At 54.6% G+C, this 23,678-nt stretch overlaps 1 protein-coding gene across 1 annotated transcript in view; it reads left to right on the top strand.

The window, feature by feature from the left end:
* ADARB2 (adenosine deaminase RNA specific B2 (inactive)) overlaps window positions 1-23,678 on the top strand; it is a 419,952-nt gene that overhangs the window by 286,469 nt on the left and 109,805 nt on the right. The window contains exon 3 of the mRNA XM_042944734.1: window positions 4,432-5,306. Within this exon, the coding sequence (XP_042800668.1) occupies window positions 4,432-5,306 (875 nt within the window). The remainder of the gene's footprint in view (window positions 1-4,431; window positions 5,307-23,678) is intronic.

Raw genomic sequence — 23,678 nt, 5'->3', positions numbered from 1 at the left:
CGTGGGCTCTCAGGGCGCCTGCACATGATTCCCTCGGGAGCGGACTTCGCCAATGGAAGGCATTTTCCAAGGGAGAGAAACATGACGTGAGCCCTGGATGGGGACACAGTGGGGTGGTGGGAGCTGCCCTGGGCCCCCAGGCCCAGCGCCCCATTCTGCTCCCCATTCTATTTCCGAGTGTTCGCCTGCAGGCTGGCGTCCCAAGGGCACACACACACACACACACACACACGTGCACAAAGAGTGTAGTGACAGGCAAATCCTTAAATGCACCTTAACATGCACCTGACTTGTAACAAGTGACAGCCCCCGTCCGGCCCCCCGCACGGGAGGTGAGTTTCCCTGCAGAGCTGCTCCAAGCTCGAACGTCCCGCGAGTCTCTGAGTTATGACCCGCAAGAAAAGCAATCGTTCGGGAGAATGAATTCCAGGGTAGAATTAAGGACTCGCCAATTCTTATATCGTAGTATGACCCGTCCATTTGAGGGGTTCCGAGCGTACAACAAATACACTTTCAGAAACAAACCGTTTTTATCATACAATAAATATTCCAGAGCCATGTCTCACCCCCTGGAACCCTGGGAGAGTCCTGGCAACTGCTACCTCCGAGGCGGCCATGATCGGTCACCGGTCAGAGAGCCGCAGTGTTTACAGATCATGTGGAAAGTCTTGGTGCATTATCCCCCTGGACCCTCACAAAGGCCCCACTGGTGGGTTCTGTCTGTGCACGACTCTGCCGCCAGCCCCGTGCAGAGCCCCAGCTGCACCTTCCTTCCGTCTCCAGAGACAGTGCTCACACTGTCCATGAGGCCTGGGGTCAGCTCCCTGAGAGAAGGCCAACTCTGAACCAGCAAAAAATGCACACCTGGAGGGTCAGCACAGGACAGGAACTCCTGGGCAGCTTGGGGACGACAGGAGCCCGCTGCCCACATCGAGGTGCCCCAGTGTGTGTCAGCAACATGCCTGCAGGGCGATTCTCGGGGCAGCCAGGCCAGGAGCAGAGACCAGGCCCTGCTCTCCTGGACGAGGAGAATCCGTGATCTCCAGGCACCTCAGGGGTGACCCCAGGGTCAAGGAGCAGAAGACTGTGCTGGGACAGAGCCCTGGGTGTGTGGGCTCCATGGCGCCCAGACCCAAGGGCGCGTGTGCAGGGACAGGCACCCAATAGTCTATATCAGGAGTGAGAGCCTTCTCAGCCTCCTGACTTCTTGTCTCTGGGTCATTCTGACAACAGAGTATGGGAAACACGTTAACCATGATAGAGAACAGAATGAGAATCCTCTCCTAGGTCGGGGGGTGGGGGGATTGCAATGCGTTTAGTACCGTCCGTGTGGAGGAGACATGAAGGTCAGAGCTGGAGTCCCGTAAGAAACTCAGGCAGCCTTGCTGCAGCAAAGCCCTGCAGGGACCCGGCAAGTGGCGAGAGGTTTTCCAGGACAGGCTCGTGGATCTCTAAGCAGCGCTACGGCTGCAGGACAGGTCTCCCTGCGAGGTCCCCGTCCATCCCACCTCTGGCAGCCAGGAGCTATGGTGCATGTGGTACAGGTGTCCTTTCATCTCCCCCACCAGACTGACTGTCCCAAATGACAAAGTCTACTTTTGCCTCCGTCTGTCTCAGGACCCAGAAGGTTGCTGACGCTCAGACGGGTCTGGTAAGTCCGTGTGATCAGAGTTTGCCTTGCCAACCACACGGGAGACACACAGGAGGCATTTGTGTCACACTGTGGGGACCATGGCCTCAGCAACGGAGTGGACGTCTTCAGGCCTGGCCTCAGGAGCCCCCGGCTCCCGGTGCACTGTGACAGAAAGGCTGTTCCCCTGATCCCCGGCGGTCCTAGAATTCCAGGGAAAAGTCATTCTCAAGAGCTCAGGAGTCTCTGTCTCAGTCTTTCCTGCTATTTTCAAAAACCTGTATGTGAGGGTTTGGCTGTATGTGTATGTGAGGGTTTGGGCTGAGCCTCCTTCACACGCTCCTCTGGTTCAACCTCAGAATAATCTCACAAGGCAAGGCTATTGAAGCCACTGTAAGAAAATGGAGTGCGGGCAGGCGGAGGGACACGCACCGGAAGGGCCGAGGGGACTTGGACATCTCGTGTACCTGAGCCCAGAGTGGGTGGAGAGGCTGCTGCCCCCCGCCCCCTGCAGGCTCCAGCTCCAAGGGCAGCCGGGCTGTGTGGAACCAAGTGGAACCCCCACCCGGCTCATTTGCAAAACCCACACATTGTAGCTAGTGCTTCCCAGACGGGACCCAGAAGCCCACATTTTTCATCAATTTTTGTCAGTTATTGGTTATTATGGAAGGGGTCTTCCTGCCACAATCTGACAACCACGGCTTATGCCACGGCAGCCGTAGGGAAATGTCGGTCTGTGAGGGCTGTTCCTCCAAGATAAACCTTTCTACCTCAAAAGGCAACAGAGGTCATCTGATATACCGCCTGCTCCACTGGCACGAACGGGCTCGCGGACCCCACCTTGTGGGAAATCAATAAGAAATTAGAGAACTCCGGCAACATCTACTCAATCTGGAGTAGGCCTTTTTGGTTGGGTTGGTTTTTTTTTCCCCATCTTTACGTTCAATTTGAGAAGCTGCATGGTTAATCTGATCTACTGTCTTGGCCCGAAATGCCCTAAAAATGGCAGAGCTATTTGCCGTCTGTCTGTAGCCAAGACCCATAATGATTAAAAAAGGGGTAGAGATTAAGTGCTTGATATTTGGAAGGTAGTTATTTCTAACAAAATAGACCGTAAATAGATGCCACCCACCTCTAACTTACAAAACCCACTGTGTCCAGCCTTTGAGCAAAGTTACCTGTGCAGACCTAGCACCTCGTAGAAGCGAATGGCTCCAGGAAAGGCTAATGGTGCATGCTGGCTAGGGAGCACTGGGCGGGGCCACACAGGAACCCAAGGGCACCCCCCTACCCCCCACCCAGGCTGGCAGGCTGCACTGCTCTGCCTTTTCTCTGCCAGCGACGCCTCGAGGGCAAGGTCACAGAGTCTACGGCTCTTACCGCTGCTCGCCTTCCGGCGCAGGACTGAGGGGAACCCGCTTGGCGTCTGTCCATAGGCTGTGAGCCAGCTGTAAAAATCCCCCCTCATCTCTGCGTGCTTAATGAGAAAAAACCCACTCCTGACTCCGGGGAAGCCTTCAAGGGCCGTGCGTGGCCCCCGCGTCTGTCCAAACCAATGGCCGACGATAACTCCCTCACCACCTCCTGGAGAGCCCAGCGCAGGTGCCCTGCGAGAGGGCTGAGAAAATGGTGGGACAATTCTGTTTCCGTGAAACCACCCGTGCATTAGACAGACATTCCCAGGACGTGCTCACCTCTCCACCAACTAGCCCAGGGCAAGCATTTCCCTCTTTGAGCCTCGTTTCTTCTAGAAACTGGTGCCACGACCCCACCCAGGGTGGGTTTTAGGAATAAGAAAGGCAGCAAAGTGAAGGTGTGAGGGGCCTCCGTGAAAGGTAACTGCACCGCTCGCCACCACCATCCCCTGAGGATTTGGGACGAGACCTGAGGGGTCCGTGCCCCAGAAGCACCCTTGTCTCTGGAGCAGTGGGGACCTCGTCCTGTGGTCCCGAAGTGACACACGTCCCACACGGAACAGCTGTCTGGGCTGAGAGGGGTCCAAGAAGGCCAGGCCACGGAAGTTAGGTCACCATTACACACATCCCATCCACCACCCACAGTTAGCAAGGGATGGTTTCGCTAAATTTACTTCCCACCATTTCCTGCAAGGAAAGAAAGAAAGGGAAAAAGGAAACACCATAGACACAAAGGAAGCCACCCTGTGAGCCCACATCCATTTTCCGTCCTTGTGTCTCGGGGAAGGTGGGAAGTCTCTAACCTTTACCCCCATGTGTGATTCCACAAACAGCGTATAAGGTCTGTGTCTGCAAAATCTAGTGCTGTCCTCGCTCTACGCGTTAGTTTGCGTCATCTAACCCATTTCTCAGTCACCTACGTGGACACATACACACGTCGTTGATTACGTGCAAGTGCCTCGTGGCCTTCCCTTGAATGACGGCACCGCGATTCGCCCACCACGGCCCTCGGCAGGAAAGGCCGCCCTGACCCTCAGCATTGCCCAAAGCCCATAGGAGGAAGCGGACGCCTGTTTGGTTGGTTTGGGGCGGCCTGGGGAGACAGGCACGGCGTCCGTGCCCGGGGCGGGCAGCCGGCCGCAGCCTGGAGGCCTCGCGGGCCCCACCGGCACCTCCTTCTCAGAAATGCATCTCCGCAAGAACCGCCTGGGACGCGGGCCCTTCCCTCCTGGCGAGCGGCCCCCAGTTCCACACAACCCCCTCCCCGGGCCCCGGGCCGAGCGCGAGTCCCCAGCCGGCCGTCCTGCTGGCGGCTGCAGCGGTACCGTCTGACGTCGGTGGCCAGCCGCCAGGGCCCTGGGTCACAGCTGTCTTTCTCGCCCGCAGGTACCAGCAGCGCGGACGTGAAGGAAAACCGCGTGAGCAACTGGGAGGCGAGGCCCCTGGCCGCCAGCGACAGGGCCAGAGGCGGCACGCCCGGCGTGAAGCGGAAGAGGCCTCTGGAGGAGGGCAACGGCGGCCACCTGTGCCCCCTGCAGCTCGTCTGGAGGAAGCTCTCGTGGTCCGTGGCGCCCAAGAACGCGCTGGTGCAGTTGCACGACCTACGCCCGGGCCTGCAGTACCGCATGGTGTCCCAGACCGGCCCCGTGCACGCGCCCGTCTTCGCCGTGGCCGTGGAGGTCAACGGGCTCACCTTCGAGGGCACGGGGCCCACCAAGAAGAAAGCCAAGATGCGGGCGGCCGAGCTGGCGCTGAGGTCCTTCGTGCAGTTCCCCAATGCCTGCCAGGCCCAGCTGGCCATGGGCGGTGGCGCCGGGCCATCCACGGACTTCACCTCCGACCAGGCCGACTTCCCCGACACGCTGTTCAAGGAGTTCGCGCCCGCCGCCCCCAGCGAGGCCTTCCCCGGCCGCCGGCCCGCCGACCCCGGGCTGCTGGCCACGGCCTGCCCGCGGGGCCGGCTCCTCTGCCACCCGCTGGATCTGGTGGGCCCTGCGGCCCCGGGCGACAGGAACCCCGTGGTCCTGCTGAGCAAGCTGCGCTCCGGCCTGCGCTACGTGTGCCTCGCGGAGCCGGCCGAGAAGCAGCGGGCCAAGAGCTTCGTCATGGCCGTGTGTGTGGACGGCAGGACGTTCGAGGGCTCAGGACGCAGCAAGAAGCTGGCCAAGGGCCAGGCGGCGCGGGCCGCCCTCCAGGCCCTCTTCGACATCCGGCTGCCGGGCCACGTCCCCAGCAGGAGTAGAGGTCAGCTCCTGCCCCAGGTGAGCCTCTCAGGTGCTGCCACAAGCGGCCGTCTTCTGAAGCCAGGAGGCCGGGTGGCGGGCAGACCCCTCTCCTCTGCTCCCATCACTGCCAGGCCCCCCGCCCCCCACATCATTGTTAGGAGCGATTTGCAGGCCTTTGGAGAGAGCAGGTCATGTGGGTATGAAGAGAGTGTCCACACTCCCGGAGCAGGTAGCAGATCACCCTGGAGATGGCCATGCCACCCAAGAGGGGTTGCAGCGGGCCCTCGCTGGGGAGAGGGTTAGTGGCAGGTCACTGCAGTGAGCGTGGCAGCGTGATGTGTGCACCAGGCGGGGTCCGGGGCGGGGGGGGGGGGGCCTCCAGCTGGGGGCCTGCAGAAAGCCCCGCGAACGTGGCTCATCTCACCCGGGTGATGCCAGTCGGGGCCCCCGGCCAGGCCAGACAGAGGTGCAGGGGCTGAGGCCAGGGGCTGGTGGGAAGCGGAGAGCTCGGGGAGGGAGAGGGGCTGGCGCCCGCGTCACAGCCACAACCTTGCCGTTTCTGCAACACTGGGTCGCTCGTTCAGGGAATATTGTGTGGCACCGTCCGTGTGTCGGGAACTGTCTGTCTGTGATTTTGTAACAACCTCTTCCCTCCAAGTCTTGAAGGTGTTTATTTATGCAAATCACCCTTCCTGTCACCACTCTGGGGACTTGTGGGCATTCTGTGTGTGTTGGATACAGGACGGTGTCTGTATTGGCTTCAGCATCAACCGAGGACAGACGTGCTTCACGCAGTTAGAAAGCACAGAGGCCAGTGTGAGTGCAGAGTGGGCCCCGTGTACCCGAGTTACCGCTGGGACTACCATGCCCCCCATCACAGCGTCCGGAACAGAGTCTGCCACGCCCGGGGGACCAGGCGCGTGCTCCCCGGGGAGCACCAGGGGCTGCACAGCCATCAGAGCAAATGGCTGCGGGAAAGAACCTAGAGCAGAATCACGCCGGGACAGGCACTCACTCACTCACTCACTCATCCGTCAGTCTTTGACCCTTAGCGGCTGCAGGGCACAGGAGGGCAGGGGCCTGCTCCGGGGCCGTGGCCCGCCCCCCACAGCGGGGTAGAGAGACGGAGGGAGACTGCTGAGTGAGATATTCCTGTTTCTCTGCTCCCTCTGCCCTTGATCCCGTCCTTTGGTTTTCAGATACTTGCTGCACGTTGTAGGAGGCCAGTTGGGGGCGTTTAGACTGTAACCTTGCCTTGTCTTGCGACCTACCCTCAAGTAACACACCGTCCAAGTAAACACGGGTGTTTGCAAAGCAGCTGGGCATCCCTGTGAGTCCCCGCACGTCTCCGAGGGAGGGAGGGGCTGCGTCTTGCTCCCTGTCTTCTGCACCCCTGCTGGTTTGTGTCCTTTGTTCCCTCCTGTCCTGTGTCTCCACTCGTCACTTAAACTCGCCAACAACACCCAAGGAAGCCGCTGTGCCCTCTGCGGCCTGCGTGAGCCCCAGGCTGCCGTGACATTGCCCATGGCCTGTGTCTCCCAGCCACCTTCTCTGAGGACGCCCCCCATGCCGGGCCCCCGCGGGCCTCCGCCAGCCTGGCCGTTCTCCCCATCCTCTGCCCTCTGTGGCCGCTGCACCGGCCCCGCTGAAGGCTGAAGGGTGTCGGTGACTTCCGGCCGCGACGCCTTCTTCTTCATGTTGTCAACCCCGAGCGCTCAGACGGAAGAACCAGGCAGCACCACTGCTTTGTAACAGTCATTTGACCCTAGAATGCAGCACATCAGTTAAAGCCACAGCCGCTAAATTATTTTTCTCTGACAGTCTGCTAACCACCCCGACTGGATGATGGAGGGCGCGGAGCAGCGTGAGGGTTGCAGGCCATCCATCACACCCCAGGCACCACCATCTCGCAGGCTCATTACCTGTCGCCTCGCCCCTGCACCCCGGGGCTGGGTGGGGCTGAGCCGGCCGGGGGACTCAGGACCAGTCACCATCAGTGGCTTTATTGAATCCGAATCCTGTCTTGGATGTGGCCTGGATTCTTGGACTGATCTTTAATTCAGGAAAAGATCCCAAGAATCCCTGTAAGTCCTGCTCTGCTCCCCTGCTCTGCCCGATGCTGTCCATACAGCCTGCTTCCCCCGGTCCTGGGGCTCCAGGTCCCCAAAGGCACGACCCTTTGTTCCCTAGCTGTGCTGTTAGCATCTGTGCAGGAGAGCAAGCCGGCAGCCCCAGGCCCAGCCAGACTTCCGGAAAAGGCAGGTGCTCTGACACTGAGCCGTGAGGACCCTGCCCAAGCCCACGGGGAGGACGGTGGCCCCGCTCGCTGCTAGAGTGACAATTTTAGAACTGGGTGTCAACATCAGCATTCAACGTTCCCGGCCCAGTTTCGAGGTTCTGTCCCACACAGGGTGGTCTTGGGTGAACAGATGACAAACCGAGTCTCTTGTTGAAGGCTTTCACAAAGTCTCCATCTGCCATGAACACTCTGACGGGCGCTCCCTCACAGTGACCCACAATGAGGGAAAATTCAAACGAGATAGCACGTGGAGCCATGTGGGTAGCGTGCTTAAATGCCACGGTGGGTCCCACTGTAAAAACCCATCAAGCTGGCCCCTGAACTTCTGATTCCCACGAAGGTAGGTCGGCTCACCTGCACCGTTCCAACCTTTTCGTGGCTCTGCTCCAGCCTGAGCCCAGAAAGCAGGACCACACAGGATGGGCTGGGCCAGCTGGAGGTTTGCTCTGACCTCAAGACAAGTCTGGGTGAGCATAGCTTCCTCACATCCCTCTGCTGAAGACCTGAAGGGAGCCTGTCTGGAGCAAATACCGACCTTGCCAGAGGTGTGGGACGTCATGTCACTGTCCACCAGGAAGGGAAAGGGAAAGTGGCACTGGTTCCACTCCGTTTCGAAGGAGAAAGGAAAAGTGGCACTTGGTTCCACCTCCGTTTCAAAGGAGGAAGTTCTGAAGCGTGATATTCTCAGTGAACATTAAAATTATACGTGTTGATTTCTCCAGGATCTGATTTTCACCCATTCCTTTGTGGGGGGGCATTTCTCAGAACTGGGCTAGTTTTCTTCTTTCACTTCCGCGAGATCTGGCTTTAGTCTCTTATCCACAGGGCTGAGATCAAGACTTCATTAAATTCTCTAGAACACAGTACAGACCTGACTGAGCTGGGGGAGCAGTCTATAACACCCACACTGGTGCACAGGTTGTGCACTCTGCAAATATCAGTTGATAAGGGTAACCAATGCAGACCAGGAGGTAGCTAGGCCAACCGGCCCGACTCTTCCCATTTTCCTGGCCTACAGGACTCGTCTGCGTTAACAAGATAGGAAATGATAATGACACTGTGTTGACACATACAGATGGACCCCAACTTAAGACGGTTTGACTTAATGATGTTTAGACAATGGTGCAAAAGCAGTATTCATTCAGTAGAAACCATTCTTTGAATTTTGAATTTGGATCTTGTCCCGGGCAGCGGCATGTAGGACGATCCTCTCTCGTGAGTGGCTCGCAGCCAGCCCCTCGATCATGACAGTAACAGTTGACGCGTGGACAACTACGCTCATCCACACCCACACTGCCATTCGGCTCTGGTGTCCCTCAATTGGGACATAACCCATCGTTAAGTCAAGGAGGATCTGTGAATACTCATTCCCTGGAAACATTATCATAAAACAAGATAAAATCACAAAATCTCCATCTCTCTCCGGTTTTTGCTTCCTAGCCCCAGCATGAAAACAGGTGACTCAGGAAAGCACCAGATTCCATCAGAAAGGCGTCTCTCCCACCGTGGAGAAGAGAGTGAGTAAACAGGGATGGTCATAAAGGGAGCACGAGAGAAAGTTACAGGGACACCAGGAAGCACCCTCGGGTGGAAACAAACGCGGTTCCTGACTTTGGGTCAGCTTCTCCTTCACACTCAAGGATCCCCCTCATTTTATTTTGTTTTGTTTTGTTTTTAATTTCCATGTCAGACTGTAGTGGTGTCAGCCGTGTGTCTTGCCCACAGAGGAAGAGGGGGGGTAACTTAAAACTGTTCGCACAGGTGCGTGGTCCCTGCCACGCCCTCTGGGGGAATCCCTTCAGGGACCCACTAACCACACCCTGCTTTGCTCCCGTGTATGCAGCGATCACTGTGGGGGAGGGGAGAAACCATGGGAATTTATAACCCTATGGAAAGGAACAATCACTTTTTAAGTTTGAGCATTTTATAGCAAATTTGGATCCGAGCTGCAGTCCGCGATCCCATCTCACGGAATCTGCCCCCAGAATTAGCTGCGGAATGAGGCCAGGGGGGCTGTTACTGGCTCCTCAACAGCTGCACTGCGGGACGCTAATAACACGTTTGCGCAAACGTGCCGTCCTTCTCCCAAACCCCAAGGTGACCCCCAGCCGCCTCTGGCCACTTCACAGATTGTTTTTCTGATCTCCTGCTCCTGCAAATCTATCTTACTCAATAGGAGTGGCATCCTAACCACTGTCATGCGAAACCGTTAATTAATATTGCTCTAACAAATTAGCTATGGAGGGGCCCTCAAGTTTTAAATAGGCTTAAATTAAAAACAGATAGCTATGGAAATCATATGCACTTGGCTCTGAAACGGCTTAATGCTGTCTAGCTGGTTTACCCAAGGACACCCAAAAACAGCAGCAGGTGCCCACGTGTCCTTGCCACTCGGCTCTGGGGGACACGAGACGGGCCAGCCAGTGCCAGCCTTGGAGTAGGCCATGGGTGCAGCCCGGGGCAATTCCAGACAGACGCCTGAACAGAGTCCTAGAGCTCTGCGTGTCCCACAGGCAGAAAGGATCGCTTCTGGACTCCAAGTGACCTTCTTGGAGTCAGGACAGCAAGGTGTTTTCTCGTTTCCACGTGGCTGTCCCATCTGACAGGATTTCAGTTTCTCAGCTATTTTCCTATTGTCCCCTGGGGAGTGAGATTAAGGTCTGACCTCCCCACATGCAGGCACTGGCTGGCACAGGAGCCCCAAGGTGGCCCAGGACCATTGTAGAAACACAGTTCTGGCCAAAGAGACCCTAAGCTAAAGAACTCAGCCGAGCAGCTGACCTGGGGTCTCCGGGGACTTCCCCTGAGGCTTGCGGGAATGGCCAGAAGGTGAGGGGGCCCGACAGCCATCAGCACCACCCCCCGCCCCTCATCCTCGACCTGCTCTACCTACATGCTGTCTCTCATCGCCACCGTCCCCAAAAGCCCTGTGTGTCAGGGAACCCAATGTCTCTCTTCCACTTGAAGCATCCAGACAAGGTGATCTCAACTCTGGTGCTAGTTCTGGTACAGGTGGGTTATAAAAGACAGGCAGATACCTGTGCAACCATGTGGACAGGTGTGGTCGGTGAGAGCTGCGAGGGAGGACAGGCACGTGCCTGGGATGATTTCCACCTGATGTGGGAAACGTATGGGTGAAATTCACCAATCTGGGATTCTCATAAAAGTCAGTGCATTCAGGCTGCTGTAACAGAATACCGTTCATAGGGTGGTTAATAGGCAACAAATTTAGCCTCGTGGCGCTGGAGACCAAGGTCCAGGAGCCGGCAGATTCCATGTCTGGTGAGGAATCTCCTCCTGGTTCACAGACAGCGTCTTCTCGCTGTGTCCTCACCTGGGGGGAGCGGTGAGGGGGCTCCCCAGGGTGTCCTTCACAAGGACACTAATCCCATTGAGTCAGCTCAACCATCATGGCCTCATCACCTCCCAGAGGCCCTGCCTCCTGACATCATCACCTTGGGGGTTAGGTGTCCCACACGAACTTGGGGAGGGGGTCACAAGCAGTCTGACTACAGCAATCTGTCAACCACTAACATTACAGAGAATGCAACACACTGACATTCAAGGCAGAACAAACCAGCTTACTACACCACCAGCTGACCTGACCCCAACCCACCCACTCAGCCTTTTTGTCACTCTGTCCTCCGTCCCCTAAGGAGCCAGCCCACGTGAACAGGGGCCATACTCCGAGAGAAAACACGTCTCAGTAGCCATCGTGGGATAAAAGACTCAGTGCCATGGTACCCAGCCATTCACCTGCATCAACACAGTCACCAGCTCCCTTTTCTGGTCGCAGGATGGGGCGGGGGCTTCTCCACGGCTCTGCTGTGTGAGGTCAGCGTCATGGGGCTCATCACAGCAGAGCCATTGTGAAGTCGTCATTATGCCTCAAGAGGAGTTTGTACCAGGGGACAAACGACCTCCCCCAACACCGTTTTGCTTGGGGAGCTGGGTCAGGAATGACCATGCTGGCATCACAGCATGCCCGGGACTCGGCAAGAACCAGTCTTGCACCCAAGAACACCACAACCCAATTGCTCTGGTTTCTGCAGCTCGGCCCTAAACCTGTTGTCCACACACCCCTGCTCCCCAGTCGCACACCGAGTTCACTTTCTGAACCAGTCATTTCCCAAAGGGGGAACAGTTCCTTGGATGCCTTTTCATAGATTAAAACAACAATTTTGTTTTGCTGCAAAAACCCTTGTGGGGGGAGGGGCCGTTCTGAACGGACACCCATGGTGGCCCCGGGCAGCACGGCCACCCTCCCCTTCCCAGGCTGCAGGTGAGGCCCAGGAACACGTATTTGATTCGGGTACTATGAGTTTGTATTTGGGAATGCAGCTACTAAAAATGTGAAATGTGTATGCAGAGTCCGTATGCAAAGAACCTTGGTCTTTACCATCTCAAATAAACAGGATATGACCTCATCACCAAGCATCCCTACAGTGGGGACAAGCACGTTCCCTTCTAGTCAGACACGGTGATGGATTCCAGGCGAGATGTGGAAAGACACCAGAGACACAGCAAAGAGACAAGTGCAGGAGAGGACAGGCTGACACTGTCCTCTGTCCCAACACTGAGAAATTATAAAATTGACACAGAAACACGATCACGTCCAGTTTTCATTAATGGCTTTAGTCAGGTCAGCCAACCGGTCAAGATGAACCCACTTTTTTGACTCACAGAGCAAAATCAGTGATCTCTGCATCTCCCTCTTTCTCCCTCTCCCCCTTCCCCTCTCCCTCCCTCTCTCTCTCTCTCTCTCTCACACACACACACACACACACACACTGCACGTGCAGGATGTACATATACACGTCTTGTGTGATTCCACCTCCAGAGAGAAAGAAGAAACTGCTGCCCACCAGCAGTTTGTGCAAAGGTAGGAGAAACATGTCTGTCCTTCGTGTCACATTCCAGACGTTTAGCAAAAGCTGTTTTCTCCACCAAGAAATCCGACCTCCATGCAGCTCTGTTTTCTAGCGCCCGATGATCATTAGCTTGTCTTGGTGTTATCACGGTGATTCAGACACAGTTAGAGGCTCAGTTCTTTGGGACGTCTTCTTTTTGCCTCGAGGACACTCAAATGCACACAGCAGGCAGGGAGGACACAGGTCACTCGCGGTAGGTCCGGCTTCTAGATACAGAGGTGACGTCTGCTTGAGTTCGGGGCCGGCAGGTAAAATTCAGCAACAACGCTTACATGGACAGAGTACGTGCTGTCTACCTGACACTCAAATGCACCTGGATGTCCTGTGGTTTCATCCGCTACAAACTCAGGCAGCCCTACTTGCAACGGAGAAGCAGCAGAGAATGTAAAATGAGGTGCTGTGGACAGAGGCTCTGGGTGGGAGGAGGGCATGTCTGTGGCCACCAGTTGTCTTACTCGCACCCTCCCTGTCCCTCTCAGGGTGCAGAGAAGCCTGATACGCCAGGGTCCCACTTGGGGACACTGTGACCAGGACTCTGTCCGCCCCTCGGATACCACAGTCCCCACCAGCCAGAAAGTAGAGTCCGTTCCCATTCACTGGTGACCATGTCTTCTGGGGGTGCCCATGCAGGTGACCAGCACTGACACAAGGCGGGACAGCATGGGTTAGTGTCAGTGCCCCCGTGCCATGCAGAACCTTGGTCTGCCACAGAATCCTTCATTCACGTGTGTTCCTGGTCACTGTCTGGTGTCACTGATGCTAAAACTGTAAAAGTTCTGACGTGGACCCAGAAGCAGCCAGAGTGAGGTCTCGCTCGCTGCAGCAGTCTGAGTGTGCAGCATGGGCTGGGCATCACTTAGGGCCCGGCCCTTCCCGCCAGGCTGCTCTGGGTCTCACTACCGCTCACCAAGGGAGACCTGGACCTTCTGTTAGGTGGCTGGTCTGCGGTAAATGCTCGTTCCGTAAGCTCTGAAGGTGCTTTGTCGGTATTTTGTTTGAGAAGAGACAAGGGAGGCAAGAGGGGGGAGACCAAGGGAGGCAAGAGGGGGGAGACCACGCTGCTGTTTTACCCAGAATCGTGTTGCCTTCCTGAGAAGGGGCCTCACAGGATCACCACCTAAGAGTCCCCCCAAACAAACTCCGCTCTCTGTGTCCACTCTCCTGGGTCAGACTCATGCCCTGAGCAGGTAGACGTCATGGACCCCAGTCACCAGGAGCATGAGGCCCTTGTGAAGCTCTGTTATTTTCCATCAATGTGCCCTGAGATGACCCCAGTCTCTGGAGCCTCAAAGTGTCAGCTTTGGGTCTAAACCTCTAGTACTCGGCATCACCAGGATGTCCTGCTGCCCCAGAAGGCCCTAGAAGCCTGTCTGCCTCCCTGGAATTCTTCTCCTCCTGCTCTAAGACCCCCTGCCCAGGGCTGAGGCATGACTACACAGCCGTCTGGGTTTTGTGACCACACACACCCTCCCGTGGTCCACGAGAAGAAAAAGGCAGCCTTTTATAGAAGGAAGACACACTCCTGCGTGTCCAGCCGGCCCTGAACTTGGCTTAACCTTCTTCATTTCCTTGTTTCCACAGAACTATATTGACAGGTCACCTCCCTGTCATATTGTGCATGGAAAACTCTTCTAAAATTCTCTCCTTGATGAGAGTGCTGAAGGCTTTGTTAACAACACATTTATACATTTGCACAATGCGTATGCGATGTGCAACTATATACAACGTATACTGTGTGGTGCACACTTGCACAACGTATGTGCAACGCCCATGCAACACGCATTCCTGCGATGCGCACTTGCACAATGTATGTGCAACGTGAGACCTGTGTTTATACCATAGCCTCCAGCATCTTACCTCTTACTGAAACAAGTTCGGTGCAACTTCAGTAAGAGTTAAGTAACATGTGAGCTTAAACGCTCCCAGCACTGTGTTTGACATTTCCAAATACAGTTAACATGACTGTTGATTAGTTCTGCAGTCTCTAAACCAACCTTCCCCATTTGTCTTGCTATTCCTCAGCCACGATTAACACTGCTGGTGCGGCTGATACGGCAGTGACATTAGGAGCTGACACTCACCAGGCACCGCGTTGTCGTTGGCACCTGACATACAACAGCACATTTGAGCCTCATAACGTCCTCGGAGACAGTGCTACCATGTCCTGTTGCACAGATGGGGACACCGAGACACAAGACATTGAGCCCTTGGCCCACAGTCGGGCTGGGGAGTGGCGATACCAGCAGGGAGCGTGTCCCATGGCCGGCAAGCAGCCCTCAGACGCCCGCCTGCCTCTCTGAATTGCAAACCTGTTCACACACTGTGTCCCCAAGCGCCCGTGTCTCTACTGGCCTCAAGCTCCCGGGAACACGATGCAGTGCACGGGTGGGGTCACACTCAGCCCTGCGTCACGTCTCAGTCATCGATTCTTCCCTCTATGGCTGTATTTCCAGCGAAACGCAGTGTCTGCCCCGGTCCCCCCAGCACTGGGGCAAGTGGCCTGTGTTCAGGATGCCACTTTCCTTCCCATCACACGAGGGCGGGGCCATCTCAGCTTGGAGAGAGATGAGCGCAGGTTCCCAGACCCATGAAATGATGGTTTGTAACAACAGCACCACAATGAAACATTTTTAAAATACATTTTCGTAAATCAGTGCACCCGGTCGAATTGTGAGTTCACTCAAGTACTACAGAGCAAAGGTCACCATCCAAACCTCAAGGAAACTTGCTGTGGTTCAGAGCCATCCCCTCTGGTCAGGATTACAGTGAGCACAGTGACAAAAGCTGTCTTCAGCCAGCAGCACACATCTCTGTGTGTCTTAACCGTGTTTCATCAGACAGTTTCAGCAAAAGGAAAAGCATTCAGTAAACGACCCTCAGGTTGCATGGTTTAAGGTAGGGGTTTTATTCAGTCATCTGAACTGGGAAATCAGAGCAAACGGGCTTCCAGAGAGCATGCACGCTGGCCTACAGCGGGGACATCTTTGTGCCGGCTGGGCCTGCAGGCCATCGGGTCGGGTCCCCGCGCCTGGAACAAGGGCCCCCGGGGAGGACATGGCATCAGGAGCTGCAGCAGCCGCTGGGGCGTGAGAACCGGGGTATGAGGGCTGGAAACAGAGTGCTGAGAAATGGACGAGGGGTTGATTGTGATGGAATCAGGGAAGGACAGACTGCATGAGGAGGGGAGGTGACCCCAGGCTGCAAAGGCCCCCAGAGGCACACACAGTGTGGGGAAGGCAAAGGATACCAAGTCTCCTCGGTGCAGGACACAGGAGCCCCTGGAGCTCCGGGCCCAAGGGGGCAGGTGTATGCAGGGCCGGGGGGTCCGTGCAATCGCAGACTAGATCCTGGTGGGGGTCCCACTGGCACCAGGCCGCTCTGGGGCCAGCAGCCTTGAATTCAGGTCCAGCCACAGCCTTCACGGCCAGTGCCCTTGGACAACTCATTCAAAATCTCTGCGTTTCCTCACCTTTCCCAACGGAGGGGCTGCCGTGAGCACCTCTGGGGTTGAGGGTGGTGAAACGGGGAGGCTCGGGCACCCTGAGGATTCAGTCCATCTTACACAGCCTCAGGGTGACTCTGGACGCCTCTGCATTTAGGGCACTGGCATTGGTGTATGGGTCCAGGGAACCCCCAGGGCACCTGCTCGCTACCTCTGATCCCCACAGTCGGTGCTGCCTCTTACCTGGGGCAGGAACCGGGAGTGTCGGGCCCCAAAAGCACAGTGGGAGCCGGTGGCTGGGCACCGGGCAGCCCTTCGTGAGGGTCCCCGGCCCCAAGCCCACCTGTGGCGCCGTGGCGCCTGGGAAGCTCCCGGAGCCTGAGCACCAGCCCCCCCGGCCTTTCTCCCTGCTTCTGGATGCACGGCAGGTACCGGTTCCCATGCCGGATGCCCTGACCCAGGTACTCACCAGGGCTAAGGATTATGTGTGACCCCTGCACCCAGGAGTGACTCTTTCACTGTTGAACCACTGTTTTGTGTCCTGCCTTGGTCTTCTGGTTTGGTTAGTAAATCAGATGATGTAGAACTTGAGAGGCAGCCCTTATTTCATAGACATGGCACCAGACCCTGCAGAAGTGACACAGCCCAGAGACTGGGGGGGGGGGGGGGGGGCGGGGCATGGAGGTGAGACAGGGGCCTGGTTGGTGTTCCTTCTGGGACGTGCGGACTCCTCCCACCAAACCAGGCTTCTATGAGGAGGACTTTGCAACAAGAACAGCCCTGAACTAGTGTGTGTGTTATGTGTGCGGCATTTCTGTTTAACATGGAAGTGTCTGTGGTCCTCAGGTCCCTTGTGCCGCCAGGATCCAAGGAGCTCTAAGTGCGCCCTGCTGTGGATGCCACACAGACCACACACGCACCATCCTCTCTCCAAACCCAAGACCCACAAAACAAAGAAAAACAAAATTCTGGCCCATGCTGAGAACACATAAAGCTGAAATCCTGTGTTTGCAAAAAATGCAAAACATTGTTGTAATCACACCAGACGTTTAAATTTTAGTACTTTCCTCCCACATTCCAGTGGAGAGCTTTGGGGATTTCCTGGGTTGGGGTCACTTTCCTTCATGAACACAGCCGAGAATCTTGCTGTCGAGATGGAGAGAATTTCAAAAAAAAAAAAAGAGTAAAAAGTCAGAATAATAAATGGCAGGAGACATGGGGAGTGGCCATGGTCAAACCCCTCTTTTCCCAACCAACTTCTCATCCAGCCCAGACCAAGCAGCCAGTGGACGAGACCAGCATGCAGACGGCTGTGTAGGAGGCGTGAGAGGGAGGCTGGGGTGCCCACATGACGGCCGACTTTCCCGAGAGCCCACGAGTCTCGGGCAGAGCCCACATCGCAGCCTCCCCCCGACCTCTAAGCAGACAAACCCGGGAGGTGGCAGGGCGGGGAGGCGGGGAATGGATGCCAGCCCCCCCTAACGTCAGGGAGACGGTGTGGTGACGAGGGGGCTCTGAGGTCACACATCTGAGCTTCAGTCCTGGTCTGCCAGGGGCCACGTGTGAGGCTGAGTGGGCTGCCGACCTCCCTGGGAGGGGGGACGCACCACGGGCTGCTCGGTGATTACGTGGGGCACATCACGTCGGGTCAGGTACTGACTCTCTATCTGCACCCTAACGGCGGTATTTGCACATGAGCAGGAGAAAGCACACAGGGACAGGGTCCTGGTGGGACAGCCCCCAGAGCCCCCACATCCTTGACAAATGGCACTTTCCTGCTGTATGGCCCGATTTGGTTGGAAGAACCACACAGGACCGTTGTGATCAGTAGAACCTGGAACATGCACAGCAGAGGAACAGTCAGTGTCCCGGGTCAGCGGGCAGAAGTGTCCCAGGCAAAACAAGCCGATTACCAAGGCGTGACGTGCAGCCTCGGGACACTGGGCCGTGGGATGGGCGGTTCTGGCTGGATCTAGCTGAGTTCTAGCCCAGGGTAATTCCCAGCCCGCTTGGGCCACATAACTTGGAGGCCACGTGCTCCCCTTCTCCCCGGCCATCAAGACCCTGGCTCTCCAAGAAACCGCCAGAATGCAGGACGGCGAAGTGAGGCTGCCGGGACAGCTTCGAAACGGTCAGGATCCACATCAAAAGCAGGTCTTTCCCAGCCTTGTGCTCTATTGTTCAGAGTACTTTTATCGAATCTGCATGTGATCTCGAGTAGGGTCGGCACCATCACAGACGGACGCCTCTCTGTCTCAGCAGCCACCAGGACACCCTCTGCCAAGAGCAACTTCTCAGAGCGGGAGAAGCTCTTTCCTATGGAAGTGCTGACTCACAAAATATTCAAAGTCTGGCACAAATCCACCGTACCCTGGACTGGCCGCTATTTTTTTTTTGCTTTGTCTGCTCTTAATCCCTTTTGTAAGCAAAGCAGATGGGTACAGGTGGAAGGCATCAGAAAAGAAAAACCCTCGAAGACCCAGGCGGGGCTCCATGGAGTGTCTTTACAAACCACTACACGAACTGGCGGAAGGCTCTGATTGACCCCCTCGTGGACGTCTGCCCTTGCAGGCCGCCGCTCTCTGCTCTCCGGAGTCTGGTCAGCAGAAGGTGCAGGGGGACACTCACCGCAGTACGTGTGCTGTTGCAATGCTGCAGACCCCAGTTCGATCCAATTGTCCACCGCAGAGCAGGGATAGCCCTGGAGGAAGATGATTATGCAGCCAGGCTGGCTTTGGGGGTCCCAGGGCAGGACATGCAGATGGCTAGAAGTCATGGAACCAGAACCAGAGGGACCCCAAGAGGAAATCAGTGCTTTGAATCCAGAATCTGGGCCCCTGCAGAGGCTGCTGGTGATGGCAACACGGACGTGAATGAGGACCAAGAGGGCATCGGGATGAGCAAGCCAGGGGCTCGGCAGCCCAGGACCCTGCGGAGGAACAGGGACCCCGCCCAGCACTCCTTTTCAGAGTCTGGAACCGACTCACTGGCAGAGCACAGAGGAAGGCAGCCCTGTCTTCCTTCGGCCTAGAGGTCCATTACCTCTGCCCCAAAATCCACTAGTGTGGGGTGTCAGGGGGCCATCCCAGAGGCTTGCCCTGTGGCTGGCTCTCCTCAGAGGACCACGGCCATCCCCACGGAAAATCCACACCATTCTAGACAATCCACAGACCACGAGTTGGGCCTGACTTTCTTGTTCCGGTACTTTCCCCACAGAGGGATTTGGGAGGGAGGTGAAAGTGAACATCTTACCTAACATGAATCTGAAGAATGGAAAGTGGAAATGGGGAGAGAAGGATACAAAATGAAGTCTACGTGCAGGGACCAGGGACCAGGGACCAGAAGCAGTGAACCCGGAGCCCAAGACCGCCCGACTGTGCAGGAATCAGCTGAAATGTGCAGGCTGCGCTCGGGAAGTGGGCTGTGTGTTGTCAGCCGGCATGACCATCACCCGTGGATGGACTCCCCGTTTCCAGTGAGATGCCCGCGGCATTGGGAACCACAGGCACCCTCAGCCTTCCTCCATGGGGACTGGCTTCCACGAGACCTTCCCATTTAAAACAGATGCTTTTCAGGACACCAGGACGTACGCTCCACCTGGCAGAGGACCGCAGCGACACTAGACAACGCCAAGACGAGGCTGGCGTCAGCCCCAGACCCGGCGCAGGCTGGAGCGGGCCTGTCTGTGAGCAGACTCTGGCGTGCCCAACCCTGTAAGTTCCCCCTTCCACAGGCTAACCAGGTACCTTGAAAGACGTCGTGACTCACCCTCTAACTTCTGCTGGCATTTGAGACGGGAATGAGATCAATGGAGCACAGTCGTGTGGCTAACTGGGACCTGAACAGCAGAGCAGGTGTTAGGTTTCCTCTAACTGCCCACGGCTCCCCCTCCGTGAGGCCAAGGGGACAAGGAGAGGGGCCGGAAGGCAGGAGGGGCGGACGGCAAGCCACCTGCACACACACAGGTTCGACGGCATCCCTGAAAGGACCAGTCCAAAGAAACCGGACGGACCACTTGCCCGCAGCTCACCTGTCACATGAGCCAAAACCTACATATCCTTTCACTGCGGTTGACACGGCTGTGCCACCACCAGTCCGCACTCAGGGTCTGAATCCTGAGTGGGAAGCACGGTGGGTATTTTGTCTTTCCACCACTTCGTTGTTTGGTCAAGGACTGGAATTCAATTTGGAGAGAAGTTCACATAGGCACACCCCTGTGCTAGGTGCTTATAGGCATCTACTATACGGATCTACTTTTTTAACACTTATTCAGTTATTCTGAGAGAGAAAGAGAGAAGGGGAGGGGCAGAGAGAGAGAAAGAGAGAAAGAATCCCAAGCAGGCTCCGTGCTGTCAGCACAGAGAATGACATGTGGCTCGACCTCAAGAACTGTGAGAACATGACCTGAGCTGAAATCAGGAGTCGGACGCTTAACCAACTGAGCTGCCCAGGTGCCCCTGGACCCTCTTTATTTATCTCTCCCAGTAACTGACTTTGGGAAAGTCGACTCAGTGTTGTGTATAAGGCCCACAAACAAATCTTTAAGTGAAAAAGGGAGCAAAGTTTCTCTGAGTTCATTCTAAAATTGCCCCATTTCATGTCCTGGCTGCTGGTTTCTGGCGTCCTGAGTGGATCCCCACTGCCGGGCCACGTGCTATTTCCGTGGGGGGAGAAGGGAGCACAGAGAGGCTGTACACCCAGCACAAAGGCCACGGCCACTGAGAACGGCAGTTGAGGAGCAGAGGTAATGAGCTGAGCCACCCTGAGAGTCATTCTTCCTGAAACCAAGGATAGTGATAAACTTCACCTGACATAGGTAAACCTCGGCGGACTGAGAAGGTGTAATTTTTTCTACAGAGAACTTTTGTGGTCTTCAGAGGGTGAGCAGAGTACAGGAAATGTCTCCTCCATGAGGAACACCTCGTAATTCACTAGGAGTGAACCTAAGTGGAGTTGCAAAGGTCATTCTTGCTTTATAACAAGAAGAAATTTCCAAGGAGCCTTCAAAGCCTTCATTTCCTTCCACAGCCACACGGCACTCATACATCATAATATAGAATTATCTGCCTTTCTACAGCAAGAGTATCCATTTAATAAATATTGAGGGGCTCCCACAATGTTTTAGGAATCTCAAGGGACAGAGGTGTGCAAGAATCCAAAAAAAAAAGTCCTTTAGATGCTTAGAGTATTAATTAGGCACCAAGCCTTTAAGACACTGATGAAACAAAGGCGAACATGATGAAACCCATTAAGAAAGTCATGATGAGCATAAAAGACAGCCTCAAGAGTCCCACGATAATGAGATAATTGCCTTAACAGAGGGGCTGCTGCACTCCATATGGGCGACATCGGACTATTACAAAATTAGTAACATTGTAAATGTTTTGTGGAATCCCATTGTTGGAAAACCTCCTTCACTGAATCCTGTGGTAAAGCAAAGAATAATTTTGAAATGAGTTGGTGCTGAATTTATATGCATTCCACAAATTTGAATGTTTGCATAATGGACTTTCTTAAAATGGGGGGCACGTTTAGAAATCACTAGATTTTACAACCCAATTACTTTTGAATAAGAGTTAATTATGTTTACATTTGTCACAAAGATATATGGAAACATGCTATGAATGGTCATATTAACCACAACAGCCAATGTGAAGACCCATTTAGTACTATTCAAATCCAAATTCGGTGTTAAGGCACTTGGAAGGCAGTTTGTGATGCAAACATATTTCTGACTTGTATGCACAAAACAGGATAAACAAAGCAATGAGCTAGTTGCAAAGACAATGAGATAATCAGGATGCACAGATTTTGCTTTGATGACTTTTGAAATCAGAAAAAAAAATGAAAGTATATCCTATTTAGGCAGGCACTGATTTATTCTTATTTAAGACATACAAAAATGTTCCTTAGGGTTTAGAAAAGACACAAATGACTGCCAAAGTTTGTTCATAGCTCAACTAATGGCTTATAAACTGTCAGGCCTGCTTGCAAAGAGAGTGGTTTCCATGTATCCACCCAGCCAGCCATCCAGCCAGCCATCCGTCCATCTATGCATCTATCCATCCATCTATGCATCCCTCTGTCCATCCATGCATCCATTCATCCATCCATCCATCCATCCATCCATCCATCCATGCATCCCTCCGTCCATCCATCCATCTTACAAGAATGTAATGAGCATATGCTGCCTCAGGTGATGTGCCAGGTGCTAGGAATATACAGAGGTGAACAGGATAAAACCCTTCCCCTTGAGAATTGCTCACAGCTGGTCAATGGGTTTCCCCATTGTGATCCAATAACTCCCAGCATAAATCTGCCTGGACATCACATTTTAAAATGCAAATACGGGGCACTTAGCCTAGACTTGCCAAATCAGAATATCTTTGGCTCCCTTTTTAACAATTACCCCAAATGATTATTAGTCATGCTAAAATTTCAGAACCGAACTCAGGAAAAGACTTGAAATGAAAGCAATAATTATAATACGTTTTACTGTGCTGTTTTAGACATGTGTTAAGCATTTGGTAAAGGTGAGGATAGAGGGCTAACTCAGATACACTCAACAGAAAACCAAATGGTAAAATAGGAAGTTACTTTTAACTCTATATAAATGTGTTTGGCTTCAGGAAACAACTTTCCTTATACAAGGAAAACTGCAAAATCATGGAAAATAATCCGCTTTGAAACCTTAAGGATACATCTATTGAGGCTGTAAATCTTAATAAGAGGATCTACACTGAAGTAGCTGGATTGACAGATGTGAATTATAACAATAAATGTACACATTCATATATGAAGAGAGACTTTGTGTACACAGTACAGGAAAACATGCCTATTCTCCTGAAGCAGATGTCTCTTTAAGAAGCCCAGAGCGATTGATCCGCGAACTTTACGTACAACAGATTCAGATGTTACTGCCCACAGCACCAGTCGTATTTTCAAATGTATTTGACCCAGAAGAAAGCCTGATCTCTTTCATACGTCATGCCGTTCACTAATTGACACGAAACTGATCCATTTGCTGGAGATCCGCTGAGCACCGGTCCCATAGCACAAGCTGCCCTCTTCCTCTGAAACGTGTCCTGCTCTAAGGCTGACATGGGAAGGTGGCCAGGCAGCTGGTTTGATGGCCGGTCTGTCACCGGCTCTCCCGTGCAGGACAGTGACTGTGTCTGCTTCCTTTCTGGTCCTTGGCTGCTGGGCTGCCCCTACCTTCCCCAGCCTCCTCCTGCTGCCCACACTTGTTTTCCTGGGACCTTTCTCCGTTAAACACACACACACACTTTGCTTATTTACTAGAATGATGTACTCGTATGATGAGAAAACCCATGTCAGGATAACTACCTGCTGACACAAACAGCACCCTCAAAATTACCGTGTGCTCAGCAAGCCCGTGAGGAGAGGCCCCCCTCCCATGGCCAGGGCTGTGGACTCAGGAGCCCGAACCTCCCCCCTCCCCACGGCACACTGCCTGTTCACCCTCGTACAAAATTGGTAAACAGGAGAACCGACCGCACAGGCTGCGGGGAGGGTAAATCAAAGAGCCTCATGCACGCTGGACGCCCTGTCACTCCCAGCAACACAACGCTGGCCGCCTAAGGATCGTGTAACGTAGGATGACTGCGAACTGAGCAATTACAGTGCCAAAGTTAATCAAAACCAAGGGGAAAGCTAGTAAAAATTGAGTAAACTCAGCTAAGTCGGGGGCACTTCTAATGAGCTGGCAATTGAAC

This window comes from Panthera leo, chromosome B4 (genome assembly GCF_018350215.1).
Source record: "Panthera leo isolate Ple1 chromosome B4, P.leo_Ple1_pat1.1, whole genome shotgun sequence".
In the NCBI taxonomy this organism is placed as follows: Eukaryota; Metazoa; Chordata; class Mammalia; order Carnivora; family Felidae; genus Panthera; species Panthera leo.
The sequence above is the reverse complement of the archived record's forward strand: the minus strand, read 5'-3'. Positions and strand labels throughout refer to the sequence as shown.